The 11,097-nt window shown below is 38.1% G+C and overlaps 2 protein-coding genes across 3 annotated transcripts; one reads left to right on the top strand and one right to left on the bottom strand.

Moving 5' to 3' along the window:
- Positions 1 to 19: 19 nt before the first annotated feature.
- Positions 20 to 3,872, top strand: LOC141847915 (uncharacterized). 2 transcript variants are annotated; one of them, XR_012603438.1, is made up of 11 exons: positions 20 to 148; positions 735 to 812; positions 1,359 to 1,487; positions 1,648 to 1,758; positions 2,521 to 2,632; positions 2,748 to 2,825; positions 2,923 to 2,956; positions 3,034 to 3,102; positions 3,300 to 3,386; positions 3,494 to 3,607; positions 3,686 to 3,872. XR_012603438.1 is itself a non-coding variant. In XM_074736024.1 (10 exons), exons 1-9 carry the CDS (start codon positions 97 to 99, stop codon positions 3,372 to 3,374), a joined length of 738 nt encoding a protein of 245 aa, XP_074592125.1. In that variant the 5' UTR covers positions 20 to 96; the 3' UTR covers positions 3,375 to 3,386; positions 3,494 to 3,872. The 2 variants fall into 2 exon arrangements, 1 of the variants encoding a protein (XP_074592125.1); XM_074736024.1 differs by having other exon boundaries at positions 3,494 to 3,872.
- Positions 3,873 to 4,934: 1,062 nt separating this feature from the next.
- LOC141846977 (uncharacterized) lies at positions 4,935 to 5,441 on the bottom strand. The gene has a single exon (XM_074734988.1). It carries the CDS (start codon positions 5,439 to 5,441, stop codon positions 4,935 to 4,937), a length of 507 nt encoding a protein of 168 aa, XP_074591089.1.
- Between the last annotated feature and the right edge of the window lie 5,656 nt (positions 5,442 to 11,097).

Raw genomic sequence — 11,097 nt, forward strand, 5'->3', positions numbered from 1 at the left:
CCGGTCGGCGGTTTTGCCAGCCTTTCGCTATCAATAGGGTTTAGTCGAGGGAGAGCCCTCTTTTTATTCTCTCCCTCCTCAGCTACAGGCTCGTAAATGGCGGACGAAGGTGGAAACGGGTCTGCCTTTCCTGGAGGAAAATATCAAGGTTAGGTTTTCTCTTCCATTTTGTGCTGTTCGCATCTTTGTGTAAAAAAAAAAAATCTAATTTTTTTACTTAAATCCGCAAGTGAATCAGGTGTTCTGCCTAAAGGTTTAATTTTTCGACTTCAGAAACGAATTCGTTTAGTGCATGTTCGAAGATTTGATAGTTTCATTGAGTACCTAAGTGACTAGGTGGAAAACGCAATTACATTTTTTTTTTCTCTTGTAAAATCGTGGCTTGGGGTTGTTTGTAGTCTCATTTGAGAAAAAGTGTTTTCCATTGATTTTGAAGTATGTTGTGTGAGAGAAGGTTTCTTATGAGGTTGCATTTCTTTGGGAGGCGAAATTTCCCTTTTTGTTTTTTTTTTATCAAAAGTGTGTCCTATAGATGCGCATCGATATAATAGTAGCATACCTTCCATGGTGTGCTGCTTCGTGGAAAATTTTGATATGTTTCAGTGACTATTCTATACTTCTAGTTATAGTATGATCCTTTATTTTTAAGGTTATGCATTGGTTTTGAAGGCACATAGGTTTAAGACACCTTTTATTATTCTTGTAGAATTTTAATAGCAGTATTTTTGATGCAGGATCACTCAAAGGTAAGAGTGCTGCTGCTCTGAAGGAGTCACATGTTGAAATTGAATTATCAGATTCTGATGGTGAAGGTAGTATTTTTTTTTCTTTTCTAATTTAGGCGCTAGTTGATATAAACAACTGTTCTCACTAGGATAGTAACATAGCATGCAGCGGAAACCCTAACTTTATACCGAGGAAAAATCTCACGTAGAAAAAAGTAGGAATGCTATTATTCAATAGTGAATATTATATAAGACAATAATGTTTATATGGACCCAATACTAAAAAAAATAAGCAAACAATTACCCCTGGTAATTTATTACCAATTCAAAGTAACAAACTACTTGATGAAAATAACAATCAAATTATTTCCTTTTCTGCATTGGATATTTGTACATGTTTTAGTTAAGTGACATAGCATACTTGACATCTAGTTTTCTGATTCTTCATTCTTGGGTTTGGTAGGTGTTTATTGTTAATTGATGATTTGTTCATAATGTAGCACAATTTGGTTTTGTACTTGAACAACATAAGAACTCATGTCAATTATTCAAAGTTAAGGGCATGATTCTTGCCAAATGTCACCGTCCTGGTTAATTGTAATCAATACTATAATTTGTGTTCATTTTTGTTAGGTTTTATTGAAACACCTCTTCCAAGTACCAAAGGAAAATCATCAGCTGAGCTGAAATCTGGCAAGAAAAAGGCCTCTTTTTCAACCATGAAAACAAGTGGAAACAATCTATTCAATAATTCAACTGCAGGTCCATCCTTCCTTTCTTCTTCAAATTGTTTTAGTTTAATATATTACTTATTAACAGAGCTCTAGCAGGTGCTATTCATTGTCCCTCCAACTTTTACTATTAAAACATACTTTTTCAGAAAGATACCATTAATGGAATTTTGCGTTCTTTTATTGTATAGGAGATCTAGGTAAAAGTTCCAACGCTGGGAAGGCTGGGGGAAAAGGAAGCTTACCACAAGCAATACCACTCGAGCCTTTGATAGCAGAAACACAATTGAAAATCGAACTAGGTTATTGATGGACCAATATTTAATTCTTTTTTCATCTTTTATTTTGCTTGTGTTTTTTTTCTTATTCTTTTTCCTAGATATTTTGCTTTAGTCCATCAAATAAATGGATGTAGTTTTCATATCTGGCTTCATGAATCTCCATTTCTTTTTTTAGTCAAAGATTTCATGTTTGTGTATTTTTTTGTGTCACACACTGCACTTGCAGGTTAGACCTGACTATTTTGAAATTCACAAACAGTATCTCTGTGTAGTGTGGCACTTACAACTAGTTTAGATGTGTACATCATGCATTATGTTGACCATTGGTTGCATTAATGCGCAATCTTATTCTTTATATCATTTTTGAGTATCTTATTTTTCCCAGTCTGAGTTGTATTTTTGACTGTTGGTCTGAATTTAGCACTTGCAGCAACTACTACAGCCTGCATTAAGACTGAAAGTGCAAAATACGCTACCCATGAAATAAACTCTCCTATTACTGATAGAGCTTTCGATAAACAATAGCACTGCTATCTAATTTTCCCTGTATATCCTCATCTTCGCTGCATATCTTTTTGGTGATGCAATCATAGAGGCCAAATGGTTAAAATAATTTTCAAAACCCTGTAATTTCTTATAATTTGTTTTGCTTAGAACCACCACTTGTATTATTATCACTATATGTAGGAATTTTGTGCTATCCAACGAACTTAATTAAGAACCTTGTGTTAATATGTTGGGGACTCATTTTTTTATTTTTTGTTGTTGTTGAACTTCTTTCAGAACTTCCAAAAGGTGCTAGATTATTAATGGATTGTGAAGCTGCAGAAGTTTTACAAGATATCCATGAACACATGACTGTTCTATCAGAAGATCCAAAGATAAAAATGCCTGAGTACTAGCTAGCAATTACATTCATACTTTGTTCTTTTCGCTGTGCTTTGTTTGCAGATTATTCATATTTTCATAGTTGGTAATTGTTTTTCTTAATGACATATTTTTCTTCTCAGGTCATTTAGCAAGGCATTGCAATACTCCAAAGTCAATGATCATTATAAAAATGCCAAGGCTGTGCGACAGGTTTTGGAGTATCCTTCAGTTTAACACGTTATTTTTGGTTAACTTTTGCATTATGTCATTATTTGGAAAGCCTTTTTCAATTGGACCATTAACTTGAGTTTCTAGAACTTTGAAACTAAATGCAATCACTGATGGGGAGGTTTGCACTCTATCTTAATATTCTTGATTTATGCATTTTGATCCCTCTCTATATGCTTGCTTTTGACCGTCACTCAGATATGCATGGTGGGGAATGTTTGTCCAGAGAATGTAGATGAAGTTTATGCTTTAATACCATCCTTGAAGGTGAGTGTTATAATTCCTCTCTTTATAGGTGTTGACTCTTATGAGATCTGTTCTGCTCCTACACAGTTTTAAACTGAAATTTTTATGGCGTCGAGAGAGCATGAGCTTCTTTCTTCTCTTTGGTGGATCGTATATATTGTATTCCTTGGGTATTTCTCAATATGATTCTAAGTCATTTACTGCACTTTTATACTTAGGGAAATAGAGAAAAGAATGAAGGGGCACTCAAAGATGCCATAGCTAGTCTGGCAAAGTTCCGAACGCCAAAATAATTATTGTTGCAGGTAACTAGTGAGCTTATTCTGGTGCTGGAATCATTTTTTGATCTCATGCTACTATAATCAATTCAATAAATTGTTGTGCCCTTTTGAGACTTTAAATTCATCTGCAGTTCACAGCGACCAGGATCAGATTACCAGTTACCAGTAGCAAAATTATGGTTCTTCACCTGAGAGTAGCAGCTCGCGCTGCTCCCTCTGTTGCCTTAGATCACCACTCTATAAATGTTAGAAGCCGCCTCCTTTGATCCAGTACGTGTGAGATTCTTTTAAGGAATCTCAGTTCATTTCGCTTACCCTTTCAGGTTGAAGCTGTAAGATCATAGTGAATTCCAAGTCCATGGGCTTCTAACTGACTCATCTCGCTTGTGGTTTTGGAGTTGGGTGGTGGATCATACTGTATCTTCTTCATGCAAATGAATCTTTACTGAAACTTTTGCTCCTGTCAAATAGATACTTGATGAATCATGTTTGCACTAAGTTTTTTGATTATTTACCTGTGCTATTGATTCCGTTTACTTCATTTAAGATTGTTACTAGTAATTCATCATCATTGTTCTTGTTTCTATTTCACCGCATCCATGTATAAAGCTTCTATAAAAAAATGTTAATTCCAGTTAGTCGCATTGACTCAATCCTTGGGGGTGACCGGTTCGGTCCCACGGAAGTTTCCTACCGGCCACCAGGGTAAATCGGAAAACGCACGCAGCGGTCAATCCAGATGCCCAGTATCCCTTGATTGCTATCCATGTATAAAGCTTCCATGAAAGTGTTTGGAGTGGTTAATATGAATTGCTTTCTACGTAGGATTATTTGAATTGAGTTGGTATATGTATGGTTTTAGTGAGCGAAAATTTTGAAATATCATTAGACTTTTTTTGGTTGAGTTAGTTATTGCAGGACAAATTTATTGTTGTAGGTAAGGGTTAAATTTTGACGAAGTCGAGGCAATATCATATCCGTAGTAGTTAATTATAGTTTCTCGATTTATTTTTTCATAGATGATTGTGAAGTCGATCGTGTGGGGTTGTTAGAGTGGTGGATTTAATCTTTTGATGTAGTTTGGAGTGGTTAATATGAATTGCTTTCTATGCAGGATTTTTGAATTGAGTTGGTATATGTATGCAGGATTCTTTGAATTGAGTTGGTATATGTAAGTTCTTAGTGAGTGAAAATTTTGAAATATTATTAGGCTCCTTTTGAAATCTCATACTTTATCAAACAAAATGGTCAAAATATACTATTTTGATAAATCATGGAAATTCAATATCATTCTGCATTGAAATTTAAAATTTTAATTTGTATTGTAGTTTCAGCATTTGGTTAAAAAGATATTATTCTAGTAGGTTGAAAGGAGTAAAAAGAAGAAGGAATGAGATATTATCGGATTAAATCAAAATTTATAATTTTGATCTAAATTATTATAATAGTAACAAAATAAGAATATTTTTAAAATAAAAAAAATATATCATTTAACTAGACATTAAGAATAAATAGGTATATATAAATAAGTACACTAATAATTCAATCTAAAATCCACATTGGCAAAGATTTTTAATCAATATTAAAGATTATAGGAGTGAGCTGTGCTTCCATACGAGCGAGCTTGCTTCTGAGCTCTGTTTCTTCTTCCTCCATCCATGCATTCTCGTGCCGGACCTCCTCCTTCTCTCTCACGACCCGGTTCAGTTCTCCGAGGAGCCGGTGGTTTGCCGACCGGAGATGTGCCACCTGTGCCAGCAGCTTGCAGAGCTGCTGCTGCCGCCGCACCCGCGCACGGCGCGCGGACTCCCTGTTCGACACCATCCTCCTCTGTTTCCTCTGCTCTGCCGTGCTCTGTTGCCGGCGGTCGTGCAGTATTTCCGTCGCTCCGACGGAGTTGGGGGAGCAAACCGCGATCCAATTCTGGAGTAGCTGGGAGTAGTTTTGGAGAGGAGGAAGAGGAGGAGGATTTGAGGGAGAGAGCTGCATGGTCGAAAGAAACAGAGGAGCAAGTTCGATGGCGTGGTGTTGGAGGAAGGATGGAGTCAATATATAGCCGGCTAAATTCAGTTGGGACATGCATAGACACTCAATTTAGAGGAAATTACTGTGTTGAGGGATCCACGGTTCGAGTATCCGAGATAAATGGACTATGAAGGTCGGTTGTTAACGCACTACCGTGGATGCTTCTAGATTTACTTGATGGCAATCAAGGAAAAGACATACTTGCTGAAGTAGACAAGGATCGAATCTCGATGAAAGACAATGCTTTTCCATAGTGGTCAATTGGTGAGAGAGCGAAGATAAGATTGTTAATTACTAAGACCTCTCATTTTATATAATTTCTATATAGTTTTTAAAACATGAGCAAAAACTTAGTTGAACATATGAAGTAGTAGTTTGCATTTAGCTTTCATGGCTATGACATTAAGAATTCAATAGCACCTTGTTGTTCTAGACGATCACCATTAATTAATTATTCTAAAATAGAAGGAATGCGACAAGAAATTTGTGATGATTAATTTATTAATTCTTTCTAAACCCTAAAGCCAAAAGCAATAACTATCATGCATGCCAATAAATTATCTAGTGGCACAATTGATTTTGATAAGATGAATACAAAAGATCCTCTAGATTATTAATTTGCTAATGCATTTTGATGCAATCATATTATTTTAGAGAGTTGATCTTCTAATTAATCATGATTTTTATTTTTATTTTGACTATAAGCTTTTAATATTGTTGTCATATAGATCAATTATTACTATAATAATTTCAAACTTAAAAAAAGATTTTTTTAATTGAAAAAAAAACAGAAAAATGAAGGATACAACAAACAAGGCTAAATTTTGAGCAAATCCCTCTAGACTCTAGTAACTAAAATTTCATATATGTCTCCCGGGCCACGGTCCAATGGTAAAAGATTATTGATGGATTCTTCAAACCATCACATGACTTATTAGTTTCCTTTATTAAAAAAAAAAAGAAATGCAATGGAATCTTCTTTTTAGATTATCTTTTTATGGTTATCTTTTAGCATGCTTTAGTGGGAAAGGCTCTTGTATGCTATCAAGGTTCTTAAACTAGTGCAAATGGGTAGAAGGTTGGTGCAACAAGCTCAATAACTTTCAAAGACAATATATATTAAACAAAAACACTAATTCAATGTACTCGCAAATAATTGGTTATTAGTGGTGTTGTTGCATTTTAGATGGTGGATTACATTTATAAGAAATTAGTCAAGATGGAGCTAATGTCGTATTCGATGATTGATTATATTACGATGTGTATTTATAGATTTGTAAGCATTTGAATAAGTCAAGATTTATTCATAGTTCTTATCTAATAGGAACGGTTATTGGTATTATGATCTGGACCGCAAAGATCAGTCGTAGAACGAGACCCGTCAGATAAAGGAAGGGGACTTGTCCAAACACGAGGCACATATAGAGGGAGACCCGATTGTTACGGTTGACTTGATTGGTTCGAGTGGAGTGAAGCTTGCAATAAGGCTTTCGAAAAGCTCAAGGCTTATTTAGCTCACTTGCCTCAGTTGGCGAAACTCATACTTGGTGAGCTATTATGGATGTATCTCTCAGCTTCCGACTCGGCTGTTAGCTCAGTCCTAGTCAAGCAGGAAGGGCAGACACAAGACCCTATTTATTTTTTCAGTCATTTGTTAAAAGATGTTGAGACTTGGTACATCAACTTGAAGAAATTAGCTTGGATTCTTGTTCTGGCTACTCGGCGACTCCGACCCTACTTCCCCTCCCATCCGATCACAATTTTGACCAATAGCAATTTGGGTAGAGTACTAACTCATCCAGAAGCTTCGGGGTGACTCATCAAATGGACTATGGAGCTCGGGGAGTACGACATCCAATATCAACCTCACACCACCATCAAAGCCCATGCCTTAGCTGATTTTCTCACAGAAATATCCGAAGCCGAACTAGAGGGTGTGTGGAAAGTCTTCGTGGATGGATCAACTACCAAACAAGGAAATGGAGTCGGTGTTCTACTAGTCTCCCTGCAAGAAGAGATGATTCAACTCTCCATTCGGCTAAGCTTCAGAGCCTCTAACAACAAAGCAGAGTACGAAGCTTTACTTGCGGGGTTACAAGCCACAAAGCGAGTAGGCGCGACCAAAGTTCGAGTCCACTCTCACTCTCAACTGGTGTTCCAGCAAATAGAAGGAAACTTTGAGGTGAAGAATGATTAACTTCAGAGATATGCAGAGGCTTTCACCAAATTAAAGGAGGAATTCACAGAAGTAAGTCTTCAAAAGATTCCCCGAGCTGACAATTCCAAAGCAAATGAGCTGGCTAAAATGGCTAGCTCCCTTACTGAATGGGTGGCAGAACAACCGATCATGCAAATCGCCTTGATAGCCCAGATTGACCAGTCAACTCACTCGGCTGAGCCAATAGATTGGAGGATGCCTTTATCGCCTTCCTGCAAAAAGGAGGATTCCTACCGACCCCGACTAGGCTCGCATGCTCAGACGGAGAGCCTCCCGTTTCACCCTCATCGGAGACCAATTATACCTGCATGCTTTCTCTCGACCACTGCTTAAATGTCTAGGACCCGAGGACGCCGAATACGTGATGAAGGAAGTGCATCAGGGCTGCTGCGGAAACCACCTGGGAGGTCGGGCCTTGGCTCGGAAGATTTTATTAGCGGAGTATTTTTGGCTCACTCTGCAGGCGGACTTATCCAAACTTATGGTCACTTGTGTTCATTGTCAGAAATACCAACCCTTCACCAAGCACCCGACTGAGTTATTGAAGGCTGCCACCATCTCATGTCCCTTCGATCAATGGGGAATGGATATAGTCGGTTCTTTCCCGGTCGGACCTCAGCAGAAAAAGTTCTTGTTGGTCGCAGTGGATTATTTCTCCAAATGGGTCGAGGCTGAGGCTTTGGCCCGGATCACTGAAGATGCTGTACTCAAATTCTTATGGAGAAATATCATATGTCGGTATGACATACCTCATCAGCTCATCTCTGATAACGACTGACAGTTCCAAGGTAAAAAGCTGTAGGAGTGGTGAAGAGGACTCGGTATTCAACAGGCCTTCACCTTAATGGCATATTCACAGAGCAATGGACAAGCAGAGGTCGTCAACCGGGAGATCATGTGGGGACTTAAGATCAAGCTCGATCATGAAGGAGGCAGCTGGGTTGAAGAACTACCTTGCACAGGTATGATGCTTTTTCATCTAGTCTACGGAGGAGAAGCTGTAGTCCCTGTAGAAATTGGAGTAGAATCGGATCGGTGGTAATATTACGACGAAGACAACGCTGGCAGAAGGCTTATGGAACTCGACCTAGTCATCGAATATCGGGACAAGGCGGCAGCACGCTTGACAACATATAGGCAGAGAATGTGTCGTACATATAATAAGTGCGTCATCCCTCGGGCCTGGGAAGGTCCTTACCGAGTTATTTATTAAGTACTACGAATAATAAATAAAATGTATTCTGTATTTAATATATAAAACATAACCCTAATACATAATCGTACACTAACCTCACATCGTAGATCATGCAATACTAATACATATACACACAACAATGACTTATGGTTATGACATTTGACAAATCAAGAACATAATCGAACAGTTTACAACTTTACAATAAGGAACAACTTGACAAAGTAACTTAACAACACTTTATTCAATTATAACACTGATACACATTCAGATAGTTACAACACAACAATAATATTCTTTACATTGTTACAAGATCAACATACAACACACATCACATATACGAATACATACACACAACCAAAATACACTTATGTACACTTAAACCAGAACATCTACAACTCTCAATTCACAAGGTTTTTTATTCCTATCTACACACAACACAATCACGTGATACACAAGTTCATCCTACCATCATTACATACACACAAAATCTACATAAACCCATACAAACCTATCATCACAACACAATTCCCTTTTAACAAAACCTACTGCCATGATCAACTCTCGTTCACCACCAAGAATACAAGCTGTTCACTCTTTCAAAATAGGGAAATACATATACGGCTAGACACAATCGAATCCCAACCGTTCCATAAATGTTACAATTATACAACAACCACAACAACACAACTACAAAGAATCAAGTTAGAGTCACTGTTAGAGATTAATATTAGAGTTAGAGAATTAGGGTTAATAGTTAGGATCAATATTAGGAATTAGGTTTAGCAATTAGAGTTAAAAATTAGGTTTAAGGATTAAAACATATTTACAGTGTAAGGGGGTTTTGATTCAAAGCTAACATAACAACAACCAGCTACAAGAGAAAAAAACAGTAAAGCAAGAACAGAACAGATGACAATGGTTTCAGAGTTAGGATTCTTCCCTCTCCAAACCGGCACAAAACAGAACTTCCAGCAATTCCGATCGACAGCACCAACGGGACAACGAACCTTGCTGAGCAAATCACCGCACAGCTGGGTAGGAACGGAGAAGACGCAGGCAATGGATGCTTCACCTCTGCCCTAACACCCTGCTACAAATCGCCGCTAGGATATCACAAACATAGACTGAAAACAGCCTTACCTTGCCTTATTCCAGGGACGACGGGAGTTGAAGGCGCACGAGAATCTCCTGCTATAAATCGCCGCCAGGAGACCGGCCGAACCTCTGCTACAAATCGCCGCCAGAGGCCAGCCGCCGTGCACTGCTTCTGTGGAGGCGGAGGTGGGTACTACCGATGGCCGTTGCTCGCTGGAAATTGATCATCGCAGCGGGCCGCCAACAGGGAAGGGGAAAACGCTGCTGAGAAATCTTCAATCGGACTCGCCACGCTTTGCTTTGTGTTGATTAAGAGGAGGAAGGGAGGCTCGACATCAACGGAGACGAAGAACAGGGGAAACAGAGGAAAAAATCGTGGCTGAGAATGCTACAGTGCCACTAGGTCGCGAGCCCCCTTTGCGTTGTGAACCGGCTGAAGCTTTTAACGTTGCTGCTGAACCGGCCACATTGACTTGGATTTGAACCGGCCGCTTGAACCGGATGACTTGATGAACCGGCGCCACTTGATCCACAGCTTTGAACTGGCTTGCAATTGAACCAGAATTTGATTGAAATTGAACCGACTAATGCTTGATTTGGGGCCCGATAAAGTGAAGTGGGCCGGGTTAAGGAAAATCAAATGGGCTAGGGTTTAGAGTGGGGTTGAACTTGAATTGGAGTTGGGTTAAGCCTGGGCTTGACTTGAATTTACAATTGAACCATCTTTTATTTGATTTTGAACCTGATTGAGCCACATATGAATCTGCTTTGAATTCAAACTCGAACCAGGATTAAATTCCTTCAAATTGATTTCCTACAAAATAAATTACAATCAATTAATATCCATAAATACCATAAAAATCATGAAAAAATAGAATGAAGGCACAAAATTCATCCAAAGATAAATATCAGCCCAAAATTCTAATTTGTTGACAAGAATTAGGATCAAAATAGTCCAATCTAACCCTAATTCACCCGGTAAAAATGCTAGTTATCAAATCCCCTACACTTATTTTTTACGTCTCGTGAAAGTAAACTAATATACATTATTTTCCACCCTAGCAATATCAATCAAATTAGAAAATTACAACAACTCGTTAAATAAAGAGTGTAAATCTTAGAAACCCAAGCAATCTAATTCAATCATACATGGATCCACAAAATAACAATTTCAGTCCACCCTAAATAAATTGAGAATGATG

The sequence above is a fragment of the Curcuma longa genome, chromosome 16 (assembly GCF_044706935.1).
Source record: "Curcuma longa cultivar G26 ecotype Majalengka, Jawa Barat chromosome 16, ITB_CL_G26_1.1, whole genome shotgun sequence".
Classification (NCBI taxonomy): Eukaryota; Viridiplantae; Streptophyta; class Magnoliopsida; order Zingiberales; family Zingiberaceae; genus Curcuma; species Curcuma longa.

What these genes read in the sequence shown, in the direction of transcription:
- LOC141847915 (XM_074736024.1), top strand. Translation starts at nt 97, where the DNA reads ATGGCGGACGAAGGTGGAAACGGGTCTGCCTTTCCTGGAGGAAAATAT. An exon ending in ACAATTGAAAATCGAACTAG is followed by an intron (nt 1,759 to 2,520) that starts GTTATTGATGGA and finishes AACTTCTTTCAG; the next exon opens with AACTTCCAAAAGGTGCTAGA. An exon ending in ATGCAATCACTGATGGGGAG is followed by an intron (nt 2,957 to 3,033) that starts GTTTGCACTCTA and finishes ACCGTCACTCAG; the next exon opens with ATATGCATGGTGGGGAATGT.
- LOC141846977 (XM_074734988.1), bottom strand. Translation starts at nt 5,441, where the DNA reads ATGTCCCAACTGAATTTAGCCGGCTATATATTGACTCCATCCTTCCTC.